The sequence below is a fragment of the Macadamia integrifolia genome, chromosome 10 (genome assembly GCF_013358625.1).
Source record: "Macadamia integrifolia cultivar HAES 741 chromosome 10, SCU_Mint_v3, whole genome shotgun sequence".
Classification (NCBI taxonomy): Eukaryota; Viridiplantae; Streptophyta; class Magnoliopsida; order Proteales; family Proteaceae; genus Macadamia; species Macadamia integrifolia.
In genome coordinates, this window is record NC_056566.1 from 5,656,259 (window position 1) to 5,680,487 (window position 24,229).

Here is a 24,229-nt window from a genome sequence, read left to right on the forward strand (position 1 = left end):
TTTATCAAAATCATTCTTGCTTTACGAGCCTCCTCCTCTTTATTTATAATGTTGATGGGGGAGGGAATTACAAGATAGAAGGTTCCTCAAACAAGAAGCCAAATATTCTCCTGATACAATAGTTCTAAAAAACTAAAAAAGGAAACTTTCTTAATTCCTCTTCCCTTGCTTGTTGCCCCCCCCCCCCTTTTTGTTTTCCCCTACTTTTGGTGCTGGTTCTAGTTGGGTTATGCCTCCCTAGGCTCCTGTTCCGGTTAAAGATCTAGCTTAGTTGTATTTTACTTTGTTTGGCTTTGCTTTGGCTCTGCCCCCCCTTGCTTCTCCCCCCCTTGTATATTCTTCTCTTCTTGGTAATGAATTTATTTATTCATCAAAAAAAAAAAAGAAAAAAGAAAAAAGGAAACTTTCAAAAAGGAAACTAACTAATGACTTGACTCAACTAATAACTTGATTCCTAAGAAAACAAATATAACTTAAACTAAACCCAACTTAAAAGGAAACTAATGAAAAAGGAAAAAAACTAGTAATCCCGTATGCAACCTTAAAGCTCCTCTTTTAGGCTTATAAAAGTGGCCCATTACACTCCAAACCACATGGACTGAAGGCCCAACACATATACAACCCAACCCTAGACTTATTCCTAATTAAACAAGGCTAGTTTGGTGAAGAATCTGCATCAGGGTAGCCTCTGTGTTAACTCTTTTTGAAGGACGAAAAGGGGGTCTGGATTCTGGAACTAGAGACAGTCATTCGGGATCGATCCTGATGATGGATGGAGCTGATCGGTTCAGCATGCAAGTCACCACCATAGTTGGAGGGGTAGGCATCAGAGAGCAGGATTTCGTATCATGGCCGAATACCTTGCAATAGAGACGCTAGGGAGGCTTCCAATCGAAGATGACAAGCTGTTGGAAGGTGAAATCATCACCGTCTTGGATGGAAATGGAGGAGGGAAGCGCATCAGCAGCTGCCATCTCAACACAAATTCCTGCGAAAGCAAGGTGATATTTCCTATTTGTTCGAGCATCGAAGCAGAGGGGAGTACCCAAGACTGAACCAACAACACTCAATCAATCAGAGTGCTAGAAGTGCAGGGGGAGCCCAGGAAGAGAGACCCAAATTGAAATGGTGGAAAAGTTCACTTGATTGAGCAACATTTGGTGGTGCCAGGGTCTGAGGGAGATTGGCGATCGTCCGACAATCCAAGGGCCTCCTTCCAGACTTCTCAACTGATCTTTCTCCTCAGAGAACCTGAACAAGAAGCCATGATCCAGGAGAAAAGTGTCAACCGTACCCACAGGTCTCCATTGCTTCATGAGGGAGAGTTTCACAAGATGGAAGGGAAGGCGCTTTCCAAGTAAGTGTCCCAGAAGAGAGTTGTTCAATTGGGAAGCCTCGGAGTCAAGAAGGCCTCTAGGACAAACAACAAGAAGGGAATGGCCCAGTTTGAAAGGGAGGAACAAAATGAAGGGGGAGGATTTCAGCAGGGGTGGAGATTGAATGCTTGAAGTGAGAGTTCCAGGGGACTCCTAGAGGAGGGGGAGAAGGAGAAGGAGGAGGGGAAGCAGTAGAGCAGGGGGAGTTTGGGTTTTCTAGTAGGGGGTGGCCCCAGTTGGGAGGTCAGCCATTGGCCAAAGAACAGGGAGGATTAGGAAGGCAGAGGGTCGCTATTGGCAGACGAGATACCCTGGCTGGACATCCCAATCTTCTCACCAACAAGAGAGTCAACCACTTGCTTGATTCTACTTTCCTTCTTGACGCCAAGCTCCGTATGAACTTGCTACCACCAACCTCTTCTCTTATTCTTCTTCTCCCTTCTCCTCTAGTGCCCTTACAATCTTTGGATCCAACTATTTAAACAAACTCTAAATCAAATTTTAGAAGCTACTAGAGTATCTATGGAAATGTGTAATAGATTGACACATAAATGAAAAATGGGCAAAAGGCCCCTTCATGGCCATGTAGATGGCCTTTTTACATGGGACCCAGATCTGCCATGTGGTAGATTGGATGGGGCCTCAATCTTTTGGATGGGTAGATTCCTATATCCCCTGCTCACATGTCAAGTGTCAGCCCAAACAAAGTTTGCTTAGTCACAAAATAGGGCTTGAAAAAAAATAAAAAAAATTCAGGAAATGGGAGAATGCACAGAACTGGTCGGAGTATAGTACACGACTACACGTGTATGGACATACATTTGATGCATGCCAATACAGTTAAATCGTTGAAATTGAGTTTGAAATTTTGACATGTGATGTATTCAGACTATTCTCCTATCTGGCTATCTATCCAACGGTTTCAAATTGCCACATCATCCTGGCAAGTGGCAGAGTTAGGGTCATGTGGAAAGCCTCTCTACATTGGACCATGTAAAGGCAAAATTGCCCCAAAAAATTTATGAAATTGTTCTTTGAGATTGTGTACAATATTTTAAAATCATTTTCTAAGATATTAGAAGTGTGAGGAAAAAAACGTTAAAAAATGAAATAAATTATTAATTAGAGGGACAATTTCCTAGATTTACTAGGTTAAAAATAGGTGTAAAACAAAGGCAAACCTACTTGTTTTGTAATTTATTAACTTATCTAGTAGATCTAGGCAATTTTCCCATTATTAAATGCTTATCTGATTGTTGAGGCACAATAAGTGTACTGTATATATTTTAGGGATAAAGAGATCTACTTAAATTGGAAACCAAGAGGCACATAGGTGTCTCTTTAGAAAAAGTCGTAGCCCAATCCAATCACTAACCCCCTTTCTCTCTTTAAAACAAAAAAGAAAATTTTGGAAAAACAAATCAATTTAAATCAAACAATAATCATAGACTCAGCTTCATTTTAAAACTTGTCTTGTTTTACAACCTTGACCACCTAGACTGTCGGATGGATGGTCAAACTGTTGGACCAAATGCCAGGCCAGAATGGTCAAGTAAGCATTTTTACTAATATCATGTAGTATCATTTATTGTGCCACAGTAGTTTTAGAAACTTTGCATTGAGGTTGTTAGAAACAAATGTCATCTAGTAATCATTTTCCACTAGGTTCTTCGTTAGTGGATCCTGTTATGCGTTGTGTCCCAATTATTATGCCACACCAGGACACTCCTAACTTTGTGTAACTATTAAGACAGGTGAGTCCATTCTGGTGAATGGATGCATACATAAATCTATAGTCGTATTCACAGCAACATGCACATAGGTACACTATCTCCCAAGAATGATTTTCTGAATGGTGATTTATTATTAAGATTAATTCTTTTTGAGTGTGAGTTGCAGGGCATATTACACTTCTTGCTGAAGGATGTCGAGGGTCATTATCAGAGGTGTGGTGAAAATGTGTCTCCTTCATTGATACAACAGTGACCGTGACTGTTGGATTCTCGTTTGCTTCCGCCACTTCTCTTTGATGTTCCTACTAACCTCATCAACTTGGGGCTTTTTTCTGCATTACAGAAAATAATGAGACATTACAAGTTGAGAGAAAAAGAAAAAGCAGAACATCAGACATATGCTATAGGCATTAAAGAGGTAAGCTATAATAATTAGCAAACTTTATTTGTAATCATGCTTATCAGCATTTGAAATACTTTTTTTTTTTGGATGAATAATAAATGCCTTACGAAAGGAAACGGGGGGGGGGGGGCAAGAAACCCTATACAGGGGTGTGGGGAAGAATAGAAGAAGAGACACCCTAGGAGATAACAATGAGCATGTTCTTGGGGAATAAAAAACCGACCGAAATCTAATGGTTAGAGAGACAACAAGTTTGGAGGAGACATCAAAGTAGATGGCTTTCCAAATCGAATCGAGCGATCTAGAGTTGGAAGTCCATCTACTGAGGTTGTGCTCCATCCAAATATGGGGGATGGTGGCTGCAAAAGCTAATTTCCCAATGAGGTCGCTAACCGATCTACTGGCGAAGGTTATATCCATCTAAATCCATTCATAGGAAAGTGGGAGTGGACATCTTCTAGTAGGCCAGCAAGAGGAGAGAAACGCTTTCCAAATAGAGGAGGAGAAAGGGCAGTCGAAGAAGAGATGATTGCAGTCTTCAATACCATTCCAGCAAAGGCAGCAGGAAGGAGAGACCTGGATATGGTGATGGATGAGGAAAGCTTGGGTAGGGAGGCAGTTGGATATGGCTGTCTAGGTAGTAAAAGCGTAACAAGGGATGTGACCAGGAAACTAGACAAGCTTATACCAAAGAACAGTAGGGCCTCTAGACCAGATGAAGTTCCAAAATGAGGAAGAGCTGAAACGACCAGAGGGGGATTGGGTCCAGAGGATACGATTAGGGGAGCATTAAAAGCAAGAGGATGGAGGGATTGCCAGAGGAAGGAGAGGGAGGAGGGGAGAGAGGAAAGGGACCAAGCACCATTCTGGTGATGAGGCAACTGGAGCGTCTCTGGACGATCTGGAGGAGTAAACATATCTTGAACTAATAACCTCAAGGACCCCCGCAGGGTGCCAACCATCAAGCCAGAGGAGGGTGGAGGACCCATCTCCTATGGAAGAAGTCATGGCATGCAAGGAGATTGTCTATAGCTGAGGAGCTCGCACCAAACCAAGGTTCACGGTATTGGGTTTCGACCTCTGGGGAGACCGAAATTTCTGTCGAAGCCTGAGAAATTTCGAGGATACCGGAGATTTTTTCCCAGTATAGTGGAAACTTAGGTTTCGACCTCTAAACAATGTTTTTTTTTGTCTGATTTTTTGTGTAGAACCTATTTTAATATTTCTAACACATTCACATCATTAGTTTCATAAAAAAAACACATAAAGTCTTACTTGTGTGGTGAACTAAAGGTTCGATAATCATTACGCTGACTTGTTGGCTTAAATTCTGAAACTTTACTACATAATGACTATATATAGTCTACAATCTACATCAAAACATAAGACATAATCCAAATGATCCAAAATAGATAAAATATTACATCATCAACAATTATCTATCAACATTGAACAACAGTGACTCAATTACTCAACACTCGAAAATAGTGACTCAATTCCAAGTAGAATGTTTAGGCGGTTCCATCCCACGAGCTGCGTACCACTGCAAATGTTGTAGCCGCTCCTCTGAACGAGAGACATGCATCCCATGTCATGTTCTGGGCCCAATTATCTTGGTAGTCTCTCACCGCTCTTGTATAAGATTCATCATCAACATTAGCTAGGTATCCCAACCTAGGGAATGAGTTAGTCACAATCATAGGTTGTGGCCCTTGTGGGTATGACACAGAAAGTTGGGATGGATATCCAAAGATACTGTCAACAAAAGATGACCCACCACCTTTAGAACCTTCCTGTTCGAATGAGGAAGAAGATTCACCATACTGTCAAGGATTAAAGTATCGGTATCGGTCGCCGTATCGGTCGACCAAAATTAAGATACGTATCGGAGGGTATCGTATCGTATTGGAGATACGCTAAGATACGTTAAAGATACGCACATAAATGGATATGAAACACCTTTTTAAACACTTGCATAAAAAATTTGTTAAAAAAAGCTATTGATAACATGTATTATGCATAAACACTAAATTGAGAGTATCGCACTAAGAATTTAAGGTTTGTAGTTGTCCCATAAATGTAAAATCCTTGTTCCTAATCTTGATTTCCACTTTAGTTAGAGAGAAATATGGCTGACAGTAACTTTGGAACAAAAACCCCTAAAAAAATTATGTTTTCTAAAAAAATATCCATCTTGGCCATTATATGACGTAGCGCACCGTACCGATACTCACCGATACGTACTGATCGATACATACCGATACTCACCAATACGTACTAATACTTATTGATACGTACCGATCGATACATACAAATACTCACCGATACTTACCGATACATACCAAAACGTATATTTCACCTTTATATTTTTCATAGAGTATCAGTACGTATCGATAGTGTATTGGTGCATATCGGTATGTATCGTAGGATATATATCGATACGAAAGGATTTTAAAAATTCCATGTATCGTATCGGTGTATCGTATTGGTCGGCTAAATTTAAGATACGTATCGAAGGATATCGTATTGGTATTGGAGATACTTTAAACCATGACTGTCCATAACCACTACCATATCCAAATGAATTTGTGCTCTCGAAGGATGGTCCACCGACATATACACCATACTGTCTCGGATACCCATAATGCGATGCAGCTGATCCTGCGCTCTTAAAGCCACTATCACATGATGTACTGGGCTAGGGCTCGAGTCAATGAATTTTGGTGCATGCCAATGCCCAGATCCTCCACCCTATCCCAAACTCATGGATTCCATTATGGCAGACAAACTGGATATATCTATGTTTTGGCCCATCCTATTTGCCTCATTATGAGGCCTAAACCTTTTACGTGGTCCTCTACTATAGCCTCTCTGTTCTCGGGAACCATAATGTTTGAGGTACCTCATGTTTAATCCATATTACATTTGTTGTTCAATTTTTCTTTAGTCCCATTTTGACCCTTAATGTCTTATCGTATGATAAAATGAATGGGAAAATGAAGGGAATGTATGAGACCATAGTTGTCACGGCGACAAGGCGAACCAAGGCGGTGGAGGGTTGTCTAAGCGCTTAGGTGAGAAGGCGCACGCCTTGAGGCGAACAAGGCGACCAATTGTTATTTTTTATGTTTCCTATTTTCTAACCTTATTTAGTAAGCTATATATACCTTGTATCATAAAAAATCAAGATAAAGCAACATCAAGTCATTAAAAATCAACATTTAGCCATATTAAATCATAAAAAAATTAACATTAAGTCATATTAAGCTATAAAAAATCAAAATTTAGAGAAATGCTCTGGTTCTATAACAAGTTTGACTGGTCAAATGATATTATTTTTACATGAGACTTTTTGTATCAGTTATAATATAAAACCAACTTTCCAACAAGTCTAAGATTACTTAAATCTAAGTTGTAATGACGAAGTTATGCTCTGGTCAAATTTATTTTTAAGTGCGCGAATGCTGTTAAAATCGCCTGAATGAAAATAATTTTATGGATATCAAAACAAAAAATTATTTTACCAGACTTTTGGTTTTTAACAATGTTTTAATATGATAGAATTTATAAAATTTTCATAATTGAGAAAAACTCCAGCATTTAAAAGTTGAAAATCGTCCCTATAACCAAAATCTAGTTTTTCTTCTTGGACTGGGGGGTTGAATTTTTATTCTTTTGGAATTTGATTTTTAAATTATTTTTATTGGATTCAAATAGGGGGTATTTTCTTATTTATGAATAAGTGCCAAAACATAAGGCGGTATACAGTGCAATAAGGCAACTGTCACCTAGGCTCCAGGAAAACCGCCTGGACGCCTAGGCGTCGCCTTGATAACTATGGTATGTGTAGGGTTAGGGGAGTGGATAGTGAGAGGTTGTTGCTAGTTCATCGGGGTGAGGGAGAGTGTAAAGAAAGGGAAGGTGGGGCGGGGTGGGCTCGTTTAATCCATTGAAAATTAATCAATTCCTACTAATTATGGTCTCAAAACTTTTGATTGATTGTTAAAGAGACTCAAAATGGCATATGCATTGAGCTTTAAATCAAAACGAGAAAGTGGAAGAAGTGGACACTCCACAATCCTGCCTTGGTTTTCAAGGACCCCCGAACTGGGATGCCCTATTTTCTCAATAACTGACACTCCAACAAGACTTTTGGAAATACATATGTTGACTTGCAACTCTTCCCTTCTCAAAGAATTATCGACAATGATGAAGTTATCGTTATTGCCAAATTCTTTTGTTATCGTTAATGCCAAATTCTTTCAACAATTACATAATCATTTATGGTTCACCCTATGAATGAGCAAGTGGTGTTACGGGTAAGGGACGATGTATTTCTCATGACTTTATAGAAGATGACGATGTTTTTTGAGATCTAGCGATGGATTTCAACTAATTTGAGTTGAAGTATGGGAGAATGATCTATAGTGTTACTTTGATGGAGGAGAGAGAAGACCCGAAGGATAACGTTGTATCTCTTGGTGTGAACTTAGTCTCCCTTGTGAATCTAACTGGATATGGTTGTGGAACTGTCACTTTGCATGGCAGCTAATCTATCCTCTTCAACTCGTATGCCAGCTAATCTATCACCACGACCACGACCACGACCACGACCACGACCACGAACACGACCACCACCACCACCACCATCATCATCATCATCATCGTCATCATCATCACCTTGTGTTTGGTCAAGGGATCAAGTGGAATCCGATGAAGGGGACCGATACTCTTCGTCTTCAATTCCAGCACCAGGGTGGGCCTCAAATGGACGTGGTGACTCAGCGTGAATTATACCCTCTTCTGACATATATTCTTCCACATCAGCACCCATTCCTGAAGCAATTTGACTGCTAGGCCGGCCTCCAGCCTCATCTAAAAGTGGCTCACCTCGATCTCTAACCAACTCATAAAGGGGATCTTCATCATCTGACTCAAATTGGAAGATATTGGCAAGCTCGATTAGGGTAGTATCATTCTCCATGCCAAGGCGTGTGTGCTTTTCTTTCAATCTCATATTATAGTGCACATAGATCAAGTCCGATAGCCATGCAGCACCCAATCTGTTCCATCTCTTGGAGTGTATGAGGTTGAAAGTACTTCAGTTGCGCTCACATCCAGTGGCGGAACATGTCTGAGATAACACTTTAATTGCTACTTTGGATAAGTTGGGTGAGTGTCTTCCATATTGCACCCACCATTCAACTGCATAAAATAATGGGAGACTATTAAGTGGGTTTCTATGATGGTGCATAGCTGAATATGAAAGAAAAGAACAAGGTCATTGGACCAACCAGCAGCAGTGGTATCTCGACCCGCAACAGCTGCTGTGCGGCCAAAACTCCCAGTTCCATCCTAGAAGGCTTTCATCTGTACGTCGGTACTAATGTTAGCAACTTAATGTTCATATTCTAGGTTAATAATTGCATCAATTAATAACTTCAACACTCACCTTCATGTTGATGATATTCTGTGCGGTTGGGTTTGACTCAATCTTCTCCACCACGGTGTGAACTGCATCTATGAGATCATTTCTCAAGCCAAGCCTATGCCTGTATTGATACTTGGGGTTTTAGGTAATAAGCTGAAAATAGTTAAGGTGAATATTGGGTAAGTAAAAGCATATCTCAGTATTAACAAGTTTAAGTAAGGTGAATAAAGTAAAACTAACCAGCCTTATGTAGAGGATTCGTGAGCTGCCTCTCCCAGCGGTCCTTGATTATGGCAAGGAACTTCTTGTTACCCTTTCGGTACACCGCTTCCACCTCCATCTTCATCATTTCAATGGCTGCCCATATGATTGGTAAGGTGGGTTTCTTCTGTGAGTCAACTAACTTCAAGACACTCACTATCGTATCTAATATCTTCACCACTTTCTTGAGATCCTCCCAGAAATTTTCATTAGAAATAGTGGCCTTGGCTGCTTTTCCTCCCTGAGAGTTAGATCCATCCCAATTAAACCACTGCTCAGAAGCAAATATGGATCTCAATCCAGACTTCTTCGTCTCAAAGCTCTTCAAAGCGATGTTGTTCGTCGCTAACCTTGTCAATCCTGGCCTCACCAAGTCCCCACCACATTTTGTTCTTAACAAGTTCAGAGCAAACCCATGGTTGTACACATGTGGTCACCTGCCTTGCTTTCTCTACCACACTTTTTACAATCTTTAAACTTCCCATGTCTTTTAACATGAGATTTATACAATGGGCTGCATAGGGAGTCCAAAATAGATGGTACCTTCGATTGTTCATTAGCTTTTCCCCAGCTTTCTTGAAGTTGCTCCCATTATTAGTGACAATTTGTACTACATTCTTGACCCCAACATCCTTTACCACCTCTTTTAAGAGGTTGTAGATGTATTTTGCGTCTTTCTTCTCGTTGGATGCGTCAACTGACTTTTGGAAGCTTGTCCTTCCATCACAATTCACCATGAAATTGATGATGGACCATCTAGTGGGTCCAATCCATCCATCACACATCATAGCCACCCCATAATACTCCCACGTTGGCTTCAGATCCGCAATGTAATCTACCAACTCTTTCTTCTGCTTTGGCAAATATACATTGTACATCTCATAAGTTGTTGGCCCCTTCACACCTGGGCCAGCTCTACCAATCTCATCCAGCATGTTTTGGTAATATGACCCTGTGGTCACATTGGCTGGAATGATATGATAGAAAGCTCACTTGGAGAAAGCCATCCCCATTGTCTCCTTAACATTGGTCCACACTTGCTTAAATTTTAACTGTCTCGAGTCCTGCCTTTGATACAGTACAGGATCAGATTGGAGAACGTCAACATTACGGTTACCAGATGGTGATGGTGGTGGGGGTGGGGCTTGGTCGCTCACACTCTGGGACCTCCTCAACAGAACATCTGGCTCTCTATGTCTCAACCTCCTCCTCTGTGGCTCAGGGTATTCTTCAACTGCTCTAGATGAACCAGCTCCCCTAGCCCTCTGTACTCGTCTTTCCTCATCAATATCAAGCTGGGCTCTGCTTGCTACAAAAGTCCTCCTCAATTGTTCAGCCTCTTGTACCGTTTGTACATCATCCAAGTAAGGTTCCTCACTGTCATAATCTTGCTCCCCTAACTCTGGCAATGACTCAAGACAAGTATTATGGTATTCATCCCAAACTGCCTTCTTCTCCTTCCTCTTCTGCAACCCTCCTTTTAAATTCTCCAATATGCTCCTCTTGATCTCATTGGATAAATTAGGGCAGCCTAACACATTCCTGTCCCCACCTGCTAGATGCCACTTTAATCTTGTGGCCCCACCAGACTTGATTTTTTTTTCTGGCAATTATATTGTGACTTCCTCTTATCAGCTGATAGGGGTCTCCCATACAGCCATGCAATGTCCCCACCTCTATCTGTCGTTATGCAACACTTAAAATCTTCCTACAAACACTGTTCAAACAAAAAAGAGACCAATTATAAACATATATGCATCCATAATGACTCATAGAACAATTAAAGACAATTGCAAATTCCCAACAAAGCTTTATATTTTTTCCCTATTTAAAAATATTTTAAAAATAATTATTTAATAAATAAATAATAAGTAATTAAGAAATATCACATTAGTTTACAAACATGATTGTAAATGCATTTGTAATACATTCAATAAATTTCTTGAATTTTCAAACTATAATAGACAATTTTTCGTAATTTTTTTCATTTTTAAAATAATTTCAGAATATATTCAATGAATTTTTGAAAAAAAAAAAAAAAAAAAAACTGAAACCACCAAGTTGTAGATCAGCTGATGATGTTGAACATATATTAAATTGAACACCAAAGACCAACTATTAACCCATTTTTTTTCAAAAAATGTTGTAGGTAAATGCATTTTTAAAAACAGAAAATTAAAAAAAGCAGCAACATAAAAAAAAAATTCGGCCACCGTGAATGCGTAGATCGGGTCATCATAATCAACATATAGAAAAATTACATGATTCTACCCCATTTACTAACATATTATATAAAACAAATATTTTTTTGGGAAGTTGAGACTTACCTTTTTGGTCCAAGATGCCTTTCTTATGTAGAGGATGCACTAATCACCCTTAGATTCAAGTGTGGTAGTAAAAAAATGAAAATCCTTACTATTTCCCCAAGTTTCCCACACTTGGGGGAAAAAAATCACAAGAGATGGTCGAAATATGTGGAAACAGAGAATGATTTCTATTTCAAACAACTTAAATAGGACCTGGTTCAACCCAAATGGTCGAATGAACTAGGTTGAAAATGTCAAAATTTCCCATGACTGGGTCGAAACAGGTGATTTTTACCAGAGGTTTTGTTTCGACCGTTGGCAATACCTGTGAAACATGTGAAATTTGGCATGTTTTGCTCGAGTTCTCGAACCATCCGGCAAACCTAAAGGGGTTGAGGGAAGGGGAGACAATCCAAAGGGAGTCTCTTTTCAGGAGAAAGGAGTCGACCCACAAGACCTAGATACTATTGTGCTTGGAGACAAGCTTCCAGGTAAGCTTGAGGAGGCCAGCAGTATTGGCTTCCTTGATTCTGTAGATCTCTAAACCACCTTCATGGAGGGAAAGGCAGATGGAGGCCAAACCGATTAGATGAAGGAAGCGAGGAACGTCGGTACCTTTCTAGAGGAAGGAGCACATCAAGGATTCAATCATCTTGATAGTGGACTTAGGGAGCTGAAAGATTCCAGTCTAGTAAATGTAGCATGATTGAAGAACAAACTTGATGAGCATAAGATGGTCCGTGTAAGAAAGGAGCTTGCCTTTCCAAAGTTGAAGGTGCTTTTTAATGGGGTCAAGCATTGGGGTGCATTGCTGAACCGACAATCTAGCTGTGATGAGAGGGTGGCCAAGGTATTTTACCGGGAAGGAACCCGGGGAGAAGCCCGTTAAGCTGAGGAGGGAGGCGGAGGTTGATTCAGAGACACCAATTAAGAAGAAGCGACTTGAGGAGGTTGCCCTTGAGCCTAGAGATGGATTCAAACAGTTGAAGGGAGGACATAATGGAGCTGATGGAGGCAGGGTCAGCCCTAGAGAAAATTATAACGTCATCAGCAAAAGCGAGATGAGTCAGATTGAGGGCTTTAAACTTAGGAATGGGAGAGATGAGATGGTTGTCAATGGAGGATTGGATGGATTCGGAAAGGACTTCAAGGGCGAGGGGGCAGCCTTGGCGAATACCAGCAGAGGAGGGGAAGAAGCTAGCCAGACAACCATTAACAAGGATAAGAAGTGGGGGGAGGAAATACAAGAGTGGATCCAGTGGATAAAGACTGGGGGAAGGCCATCTCATGTAAGGTCATGACAATGAAATCCCATTTGATTGTGTCAAATGCTTTATGGATATTAATTTTGAGGAGGGCAGCCGGAGAATGGGACTTTCTAGAGAAGCCTTCGATGATCTCATGACTGTTTGAAGCTGGTTGGCAATAATCTTGGAAATGAATTTGTATAGAAGGTTGCAAAGAGAAATGGGCCTGAAATTGGATAAGGAGGAAGCTCCCTCAGATTTCGGGATCAAGCAAAGAAAGGTGTTGTTCACACTTTGAATTTGGGAGGGATTAAAGAAGAAGCTTCTAATGGCCTTTTGATAAGATCAACTTCAATGATGTCCCAACAAGAAGAAAAAAAGCCATGCCAAAATCATTGGGGCCAAGGGCTTTGCCTGCTTTGTGGGAAAGGATGGCAGCCTTGATCTCATCAGAAGAGGGAATGGCATGAAGGGGGGCAAGGAGGTGGGGGGGGGGGGACAAATTTATTGAGGAGGACTTTGGGGAAGGGGGAGGGGGAAGAATGGGACGGGGGCTCAAGGATGCGAGAAAATTTGGTAGCAACTTCATCTTTGATGGCCTCAGGGTGGGAGAAGGTGGAGCCATCACTGGAAGTGAGCTTGAGGATGGAGTTGGAGTTGGAGTTAGATCTATCCCTTAGGGAGCGGCGAAATAGGCAAAGTTAGAGTCACCAAGTTCTAGTCATTTGATGCGGGATTTCTGTTTGAGGAAACTCTCTTCTTAGGCAATGAGGGAAGAGAGCTCGACGGAGGAGGCTTTCTCCTCCTCAGCAAAAAGGGGGTTGAGATGGTCAAGCATAAGGTAGGATTGGATGGAGGCAAGCTTATCTTTGCAAAGAGAGACTTGAGAGGATATGTTGCCAAAGGTTAAGAGATTCCAGGCTTTGAGGGCCGATTTGACATTCTTAAACTTCCGGGCAAGGGCTATTAGGGGAGAGGATAAAGCTTGAACAAGGACATCCCAAGCAGTGCGAATAGAGGAAGGAACCCAGGGTGCTGAGTCCACATGTCAAAGAACTTGAATGGCTTGGGACCAAACGAGATGTAATGCTGGACAAAGAGGGAGATAGGGCTATGGTCAGAGATGGTAGGGAGATTAAAAGAGGCATGAGAAGAGGGGAAGGTGGCAAGCCAATTTTCATTGACAAGGACACAGTCCAACTTACAGGCAATTCTATGGGTGCCACTACGTTTGTTGTGCCAAGAGAATTTTGATTCCGGACCATCTAAGGTCATTCAGATCAATGTTTTTGAGATAGGAATTGAAGGCATAGATGGAGGAAGGGAGCCTCCAAGTTTCTCATGGGAGAAACGAATCACATTGAAGTCTCCAATCATGCCTCACGGGAGGGAGGAGACCTGGGAGTAGAAAGCGCGAAGATCATCCCAGAGGGCAAGCCTTTCCGGAGCACGGTTGAACCCATAAATGGCAGGGAAAAGAAAATGGTTGGAGTCACTAGGGATAGAGATGGAGAGATGGATGTATTGAGGGGAGGAGGAGATAGCAGATATTTGGAACTTTGCAGGGTCCCAGAGGATCCAGATACAACCAAGAGGATGGGAGGAGTAGTTGGAAAGCAAGGACCAAGAAGGGTAATAGAAGAGGCTATGCGAAAGGCATTGGGCTCAGGGACTCTAGTCTCAAAGAGGATGCAGAGGGCCGAGTGGTTGTTTTGAGAAGAGAACGGATGTAGGCTTGTTTAGGCAAGGAATTCAGACTTCGGACATTCCAAATTAGCCAAGGGATCGTTAGGAAGGAAGGGGGTGCAAAGTAAGCTCAGAAGAGCATGAGGCGCTGGCCTGCTTAGAAGAGTTCTTGCTTCTGTTGTAATCTTGGACAATAGGGGACTGCTTACCCGAGGACTTGGTTCCTTTAGCAATTTTAGTAGTCTTATTGGTCTTAGAAGAAGGCAATTGGCGAGTGTGCGCTGCAGAGGCCTTTAGGGAGTGATCCAGAGAGCCCAGAGGGGGCAAGGTAGGGTCAGGTGCAGCGGCAATATCAACAAAGGAGGGCCTAGGAGGGGCAGACCAACCCAAGGCAGAAGCTTCAATTGGCGATGGAGCTGGCAGAGCAGAGACGTGGTAGGGGCAGTTGAATTAGCAGCAATCAGGCGAGAGGTAGCGGCTCGGGATGTAGTGGCAGTGGCATGGGATTCCGTGGCGATGGCACCGAGGGGTGCAACCGAGGCCTACAGAAGGCAAGGAAGGCAGGGAGCAATTGGAGGCATGGAAGAGACACAGTCAGAGACTAGAAGGTTGGCTGGAGACGTGGCAACGACAGGAGACGAGGCTGAGGTTGGAGCCAAGGAAGTGGCGGTGACTGCCGGAGAAGTGGCAGAGGCCTGCGCAAGGCAAGGGGCAGTCGGCAACATGGTGGAGGCCTAGAGAGTGGCCAGATACATGAGAATGGTTGGGGAAGACGTGGCAGTGGCGGTTGATGGAGGGGCAGGGGCTTGCATAACGCTGGGAGGCACAATGGAGAGGCTTATGGGACAATCATCGGGAGAGGGAGAAAGGGTAAGTGGTTTGGCCAGACTCGAGTGTGGGTAGGGAGAACCCAAAGAGCAAAGAAGAGGGTTCAGCGGGTCGGGTTGGGGGTAAAAGGTTAAGGTGAGGTCGAGCTGGCGGAATGGTCAGTTGTGTTGGCAGATCGGCTGAGAGAAAGGTGGTTGGGCCGGTTCAGATAGGGCGGACCAGAGAGGTGGGGTTGAACCAGAAGGTTAGTTGTAGGAAGGGGAAGGAGAGGGGGCGGTGGGATGTGATCGCTTGGACAAAAAGGCGGCATCTGCTGCGACGTCTGAGCGATAGTCACCATCGTCTGATGTAGCAAGGGATTGCAGCACAGAGAAGGGATTGTGCCCTTCGATGATAGTGGCAACGTATGATGGATCAGACAGTAAGGAACCAGCGGATAAAGACCTACGTTGAGGGGAGCCAAAGGAGGCATGAGACTTCTGCTACGGGATGCTGGGATCTGCTGGTGGTCCTTCCCCGCCAGGAATCTCTGAACCCAGAAGGACGCGAGAAGTGATGGGGCGGAGGAAATCCAGAGGAGGTCGTGTTATGGATGATGGACTTCTCAGAGAGATTTGAAGGGGGCAAGGGGAGGTTCGCACCAGCTTTGGGAGAGCATTGCTTGGTATGATACCCAAAAATCTTGCACACAACAGCAGGGAGGGAGCATTTCAATGTGAATTATTTGGTCGAAGGAGAAGCCTTCATCGTTGATGATAGTAACAGAGGGAGGCGGAGGGTTATTGGCCGAGATTTCAACACAAATTCGGGCATAGGCAAGTTGGTCCATCTTCTTTGTTCATCAGTGTATAGGGGGATGCCAATAACAGATACCAGAATTCTCAACCCTTTATCACACCAATAATGAAAGGGAGGTTAGGGAGAGCAATCCATATTGGAATAGTGTGAAGATCCACCTTGCTGAGGCTGGAATGTTGGGTCCACTGCTTAAGGAAGATAGGCCTTTTCCCGACTTGCCAGGGGCCACCGTTGAGCGCATTGCATTTGTCATCTTTGTCGGAGAATTTAAAATGAAAATTCCATTGTCCAACAGGTAAGTTGACAGAGATCCTCTGATCCTCCATTGCTTGGAAAGGGACATCTTAACCATGTTGAAGGGGGGGTCGGCTCCCAAGAAAGTACCCAGTCAGGCAGTTCCTCCATTTGTAAATCTCAGATTGCAGCAATCCAGCAGGGCAGATGCCCAATTTTTTGTCCTTGATAACAGGGGAGGGGATGAAGTGAACGGGGATGCCCTCTCGGGAAGTGGGAGAGGACGCACAGACACGGGAACTAGGGTCAGGGAGGGGAATGGCTGAGGGAAAGGCGAGGGTTGGCATTAGGGAGAGGAGGGGGGATACCAGCAGCCGGAGCTAGAGGGGAGGCCATGGACAGTCAGGTCATAGTGGGGGAGGGGGTTGGGAGAGGCAAGCCTGAGTTTCTGCCTGCAATTTTTATGATTTGTAACTGCTCATTCATTGTCTACCATCCCTAGAGAGCTAACCTGCCATATACTTGCATTTGAAATACTTTTATTGCTGGCCCTAGGGGGTCTCTCAAGGCTCTGAAATCATGCTTATTGTATATTTTCCTATTCCTTCTTTTGTGCTTGTAAGCCAATTTTTTACCATCCTCCACCAAAATTTCCTTTGATCCCTGTGACTAATTCTCTCCCCGGGTGTGATGAGATTGGCTCCATGAGAAGGCTCACCATATAAAAAATGTATATGCTTTTAGTTGTGACATTAAGCCATGTTAGATAACTTGGTTGGCTGATTTCATGTCCAGTCTGAAATCCCTGGCTCACTTACATGACCACAGGTGATCAGCATCCTTAGGTAGACTTCCTGTTATAGCTGTGAGAAAGACCTGCCTCTTGATTTCAGTAGCTTGTACCTAACTTGTGTGATATCTAGGTGTGGGAAATTGATGAAGGAAAGCATAAACCTGGTTCTGTGCTTCACACACTGGGATGGCCACTTGACAGTAAAACCTATGGTGGATCTTTTTTGTACCAAATGAAAGATAGACAGGTACTTTTTCTTTCTACCTATTGATACATTGATGGATGGCTTCTTGATTTTTCTTGCCTTCTGATTAAGTAAGCTTTGATCTGATTATTGATTGTTTCAATTATATTTTTAAGATTTGCCTTTACTTGGTAATTCATGTTCCTCATCCTTCTCCTGTACTGTTCATTATTTGAGACATAGAGTATTGCTATAGTCTTTAAATTCAAGTTGCTTTTTTGATCTTACAAGGGTATTAATGACCCGTTTGTTAGAATTTATGTAATAGGGGTAGTTTAGGAACTGTTTTACATTATGTTGTCCTAAGTTGTGTTTTTCTTTTTTCCCATTTACCTCCTAGGCAGGACTATGTAATTTCCCTGAATTAGTTTGAACCTAATTAAGATGGGAAGAGCTCATTGCTATCCCACGATTTGCCCTCTTCTATCTCTTTCTCCTCTCAACTTCTCTCCTTGTTCCTTAGTCTCTTCTCTCCTTCTCCCTCATCTCTAACTTCCAACTTGGTATTAGAGCCAAAGGGAGTTTGAGAGTCAACTAAGGCTTCTCCTTCCTATTGTTTGAGTCTTTCTTGGAACCTTAGAAAGCAAAGGGGTTCATTAGAGGCTATATTATGTCAAAAGATTCGACAAGAAGACCTAATGGAGCTCTGGAAGCAAGTTGAAGACTCTTGGAGGGAGGTTGAAGCCCTACAAGGACTGATTGAAGCTCAAAAAAAAAAAAAAGGCTCTCTGAGCATTATCGCGAGCCACCTCATCGAGCTTCTTGCTCTCTCTCTTAAAGCGGCTGTTGGGGATGGCGCTAGGCCTGTAAGATTTGCGCAAAGCATCTTATTTGTGGAGTTTCTAGGGATATTTTAATCTTATTAGTGTTAGGTAAAGCTCCCACCATAGACTCTTTTGCATTATCACTTTGTTGAATTTTGAGAAAACAGACTAGAAAAATACTCTTTTGCATTATCACTTTGTTGAATTTTGAGTCATATTAATTTGATTTTGAATTTCAGCAACAAAAGCACAAAACATAGAAAATAACTCATAACGATTTTCCATTAAATAAATCCAGGTCATCTTGGAATAGTCATCAACAAAGGTGACAATACTTAAAACCTAACTTAGATGTTACAGGACAACGACCCCACATATTTGAGTGAACCAATGCAGAAGGGGACGCAGACTGTTTATGAACCTGAGGACAATAACTAACATGACTCACATTCTAAACTAGAAAGAGAATTAAAACTAGGATCAAGCTTTTATAAAATTTGTAAAGATGGATGGCCCAACCGACAGTGAACCTGATGAGGAGTCAGAGTACAGAACAAGCTATGGAAGGAGAATTGTCTTAAGAAAGGTACAATCCCCCAACTCTATGATATCTATCAAGCATCTTCTTCGACGTAAGGTCTTGAAAAACACATGAGTCGGAATAAAAGGTTAAAAACAATTGTAAGCTTGTATGAACTTGCTTACAAATAGAAGGTTAAACGGTAACTGCAGCAAATAAAGAACATATGATAACGATAAGGAGGAATTAATACAAATAGTGCCAATGCCATTGACCTTAACAATTGAACCATTGGCCAGTGTTACATTAGCAAAGGGTTCCTTAAAAGAAGAAAATATACCTGAAATACCAGACATGTGATCCGATGCGCTTAAATCAATTATCCAGGGGTGAGAAGAAGAGGAAAGACATGAAATGGAATTACTTGTCTGAACAAGAGTAGCAGTGGAAGGCTGAGGTGCTTGAATCTGAAACTGATTGTACTGGGCAAATTCTTCATCAGTCATTTTTACCATCTTACCTTCAGATTGTCCAGGCTGAAAAGGTTCATCAACTGTAGCTGAATTAGTAAACTACTTATGAGGAGGTTTGCCATGAAGTTTCCAACAGAAACGTTGGATGTATCCTAGTTTACCACAATGGTGGCATGTGCATACCTCCCTTGAACTATCTAATGTGTTTCTAGTAGATTGTCCCTTATTACCACCATTTCCTGTACCATGTGGAGCTCCACGATTATTACTTTGTGTTGCAAGTGCGGAGGTTTCCGCTAGTGTAGAATCATGGGACTTCTCTCAAGAAACTGTAGGACTCGAAAATAGGTATCTGTAAAAGATGCCACCTTATCACTGTCAAGAATCTGAGAACTAATAGAGTCATATTCTATTCCAAGACCTCCCAAAAAACCCATAATTGTGAACTGCACCCGTTGGTTTTGCATCTTTTGCACATCACTACTAATGGGAAGTAGAAAATTTAGTTCCTCATACATCCTTTTGAAATCAGCAAAGTACTGAATTAGAGGCCGACCCTTCCGATCAGTCCGATAAAACTCTTGGGACAACTTATTGATGCGAGTAACAACATCAACTATGGAGTTATCCTTGGAGTTCAATAGCTATCCCAAAATACATGCATCAATTGTATCCCACGTAGTGTGACTAGTGTCATTAGTAGGCTTCTCCTTTGTTAGATGACCCTGTTAATCTTGACCAGTCAAAACTAGCTGCACAATTTTCTTCCATTACCGAAAATTGATAGCCCCTGTAAGCTTCTTTTCTGTAATCCTATGTGATGATGAGGATATCATCTCAGTGACAACATTTTTTTCTTCAGTGTCAGCTATTGATGCACAGATATTCATAGAAAATCATATAAGAAGCAAAAATCGATCCACAGATAGAGAAACCAAAAAAATCAACCTAACCTCCTTATAAGGGATTTAGATGACACAACTGATTGATCTTATGTAATTGACCAATCAAAACAAGGGAACAAACCAAATTTCCAGACAAAATTCAATAAAATCAACAACCAGAGAGAAATCGACTAAGATTTTAAAACCCTAAGTTGGGAAAAATAGGAGAATACCTGTGGTTGGGTGTACAATGCTTCAATGCTACTGAAATTTGAATTGAATGTCCTTAATATGGTGCTGAATAAAACCCCAAAAGGATTTTCCAAAATAAGACCACACTGAATAGATATGGCTAAAATCGATTTTGATAGAGAACCAAAACCCTGACAGCTACAATCGATTTCTTCAAATAGAGTTCTTCAATCGTCAAACCAGAAAACCCAACCAGAAATCACTCACAACAATGCTCTGAGTAGACTCCTCACACCATATGATTGATATCAATCAATCAAACTTTCATTGAAAAAACCAGCAAGCTAGGGGATGAAACCATCCCCTATAGGAAATTGTGGAGCTTTTAGAAAGAACCAGTAACAGCCAAGCTAGAGAAGAAGGGGTTGTTACTAGTTATCTGATGATAGCAGAGATCGACTTTACTAGTTTAGGGATCAAGCTCTGATACCCAAGGTTCGAAATCCCGTTTCGTTTCGGTGTTTCAGTGGGTTTAGAAACACCAGTTTTGTTTCGTTTCGAAATTTTGGCCGAAATGGTGTATTTTTTTTTTTTTGGTTGACTGTTTCGGTGGTCAAACGGCCATATTTTGACTTGAAACTTGGTGGGTAACTTACTTTAAGGTTAATAAACATGCTTGGAACATAAAAATGCAAAAATATTAGGACATGATATTGTTTTAGAGTAGCACCTTTGTTTGGCAACAACTGTCGAACTGTTCTGAAAATTTTACCTGGTTTTGGTGAAGAACTTTACCTTTCCTAAGCTTTGAATGTGTAGATCTTGTAGGAATCTAATGGAAAGTAAAATGTGTGATGATGTGGCTAATTAGAGGTTTGTTGGAGACTTGGAGTGTTTTTCCTTCAAAATATGCAAATGGAACCGAAACCACTAAGATAGGCGAGACATAGTCGAAATTTCGACCGAGATATGGTATTTATAATACATAGAATGTACCGAGATGACCAAGATACCGAAACAAGACCGAAATTTCAGCTGAAATACCGAAATTTCGTAAAAATGTTATTTCGGCCAAAAAAAAAAAACACCGAAATTTTGAAATTTTGCCAAGATTTCGAACCGTTTATGCTGATACCATGTAAACAATAGAGAGAGAGAGAGTTGTGATTTGGGTAATGGGAGTCCCAATCGATGAGATTGGGCTGCCCTGCTTAATTCATTATATAGACTAGCAATTACATACTCCTAGTAGGAATAGGAAATATACTCCTAGTGGGAATAGAAAGCAATAAAATAGGAAAGAAATCTAACTCCTGATTCTTATATGCTAACCAATTATAGTTAGACTAGAACACTCCTAAGGGGAGTTGTGGCTTGCACTAGTCAGCGGCCACAACTCCTCTTTCTCATGCCATACTTCTAACAAGAACCAAATATCAATCTGAACCTAATCCTTAGACAAGCCAACCCAGAATAGGTGGATCTTAAGTGTTAAAAGTGCATGTGGATCAGATCTTGGATCTGCTCTGGTGCATTTTGTGTCCTTGCAGAAATTTAATAAGTATCTAGTCCATTATTTATATTTATAGACCCTTATGCCATTGAATGTTTTGGGGATTAATGCCTTGATTGCATGGTTTGGTCAACCATATTTAGCTAAGCTAAACTTTCTGGAAGGGGGTCGTAAGCAGCTGCTGGCCATCTCATAGAAGAATCCTCCCCTTGAGTAGAGAATGGATATGGGTTGACATGGCTTTTCGTGGATCCTCCATTTGTGATACTATTGGGAAGCTCACCTTTTGTGCTATCATCAACCATATCTAGATGGAGCACAATCTTCGCACAATCTTCATTGATGGACTTCCAATTCTCATTTTTTTGACAAGATTTGGAAAGCCATCTACTTCGATGTTAGCTCCAAATTTGGTTGCCTTTGCCACCGTGGTCCATGAGTGTATTCTTCTGGGATTTGCCTTTAAGCTCCTCATCTCCCCCCTTTTCCCTTGTATATTCTTCTCTTGCTTGGTAATGGATTTATTATTCATCCAAAAAAAAAAAAAAATTATTTTGTAATGGATTCAGATCCATCTTCTTTATATGATTGGTGCTTGAAATTGGTCTTGGATATCAATAAAGTTTACCTACCCAGGTTCTTTGTCAATTATATTATCGTACTTTGTCATTACAAGATCTGTGTCAAGGTTTTGATTTCTGATGTATATGAGGTGTCGTTTGTTGCACTATGCAGGTTTCCATTGGCCTTGTGGTTGCATTGGATTATCAAAATCCTTTCTTGAATCCATATGAAGAATTCCAGGTAAACTTAATCCTGTGTTTTATTTAAGTGTTCTATAACTATTTCCTGTAATGCAACCTTTAACTTGGAAAAGGGTTACCGATTCCAAAAGATTGATACTTTACGTGGCATAGCTCGTACGGGTATGTGACTGCATTGAACAGTCTAACAAAACCAGAGAAATAATGGACACAACCTGCACAAGGTAAAGAGAAAAGAAAAAGAAGAAGACGAAGAACAGGGCTCACAATTTGTCTCAATAACCAAATCGTGAGAGACATATCAAATTTATATTTCTAAAACAGTAAATATTTCAAGTATACCTCTGCCCACCGTAAATTACTCATAACCACATAATTTAAGACTGTAGTACATTAATACTTCTCGGTAGACTATTGAATCTAATAATCTCAGCACTCCCCCTCAAGCTGGAGCATATATATCTCTCATGCCCAGCATGGCACAACCATCAAGAAACACTGTGTGAAACGAGGGTTTAGTAAACATGATGTAGAAAGGGCTGTCAAAAGGAGGATTCGAACTGACCAAACCATGGTTCAATTCTGTCCCATAGTTTGGAGCTGGTTTAGTCCCATCGAGCCAGCCTTGCTTGCCCCACTTTTTGATCATGTGCTGGTCCATACATGCAGCTATCGAACCAGAATAGATGCCCCTTGATTAGAACATATTTTGTTTCCTAATTGGTCTTCTAGAAGAGCCCCTCAAGCAGCCATCAAACCAGTCTCTATGCAGCACCAAAACTATAAAACTGTCACGAAATTACTGTTCACATGAACAGTAACCCCTGCAGTTTTTGTCTTCAAGTGAATCTTCTAGGAGGAGCCAGCTGTCCTTATTGTTGAAGAAAGAAGCTTCAATAGAAGACCCTCCAACTGCCATTGAACTACACATATAGCCTAGGATTTAATTTCTATTTTGATTGTACACGTTAGTTTCCAAAGGGAGGAGGAGGAGCCATTGCCAATAGCATAGGAGAGACCATTGAAGGCCGCAGGCCTAAAGGAGACAATAGTCTGCCAGATCCATAAAGCATCCGAGAAGTGCACAACAGACCAAAGAGAGTCATTTTTTTTGGGGGGGGGGGAAGGGAGGATTAGATCCAAGAGATCCAGATGCTGGGTGTTGGGAGACAATTTTTCAGATGAGCTTCAGGATGCCGACGGAGTTGGTGTCAATTATAATTTCTCAGGCCAAGGCCACATTCGACCTTGGGGGAGCAAACTTTAAACTAACCGACTGGGTGGAGGAATTTGGAGGATTCGGCTCCTTTCCAGAGGAAGCAGTGAAGAAGAGAATCAATGGCTTTGGTTGTGGAAAGGGGGGGGGGGAGAAAATGCCCAACCAATAAAGGTACATGGATTGGAGGACTGACTTGATAAGGACTAGACAACCAGCATAAGAAAGGAGATTACCCTTCTAGAGCTGAAGAATTTTCCTGATCGAGTCAAGGATGGGAGAACATTGGTGAGCAGAGAGCCTGGAGGAGATGAGGAGAAGGCCCAGGTACTTAACCAGAAGGGAGACCAGGGAGAAGTCCGAGATGGCAAGAAGATGGGCCCGACGGGAATCGGACACTCTTGAGAGGAAGATGTTGGATTTAAGGAGGTTGATGCAGAGGCTAGAGAGGCATTCGAAGAGGCAGAGAGAGGACATAAAGGGATCGGGGATCAGCTTTGGAAAAGTTCGTGAGGTCATCGACGAAGGCGAGGTGGGTGAGCATTAGGACTTTGCATTTAGGG

General features: G+C 41.8%; 1 protein-coding gene across 5 annotated transcripts in view; it reads left to right on the plus strand.

The window, feature by feature from the left end:
• LOC122091526 (electron transfer flavoprotein-ubiquinone oxidoreductase, mitochondrial) overlaps positions 1–24,229 on the plus strand; it is a 134,509-nt gene that overhangs the window by 23,131 nt on the left and 87,149 nt on the right. For 4 of the 5 annotated variants that reach the window (XM_042661528.1, XM_042661531.1, XM_042661530.1 and 1 more), the window contains exons 6-9: positions 3,276–3,322; positions 3,453–3,527; positions 17,227–17,343; positions 22,422–22,490. In XM_042661528.1, coding sequence (XP_042517462.1) covers positions 3,276–3,322; positions 3,453–3,527; positions 17,227–17,343; positions 22,422–22,490 — 308 coding nt within the window. The remainder of the gene's footprint in view (positions 1–3,275; positions 3,323–3,452; positions 3,528–17,226; positions 17,344–22,421; positions 22,491–24,229) is intronic. The other variant, XM_042661532.1, reaches the window with a different exon arrangement.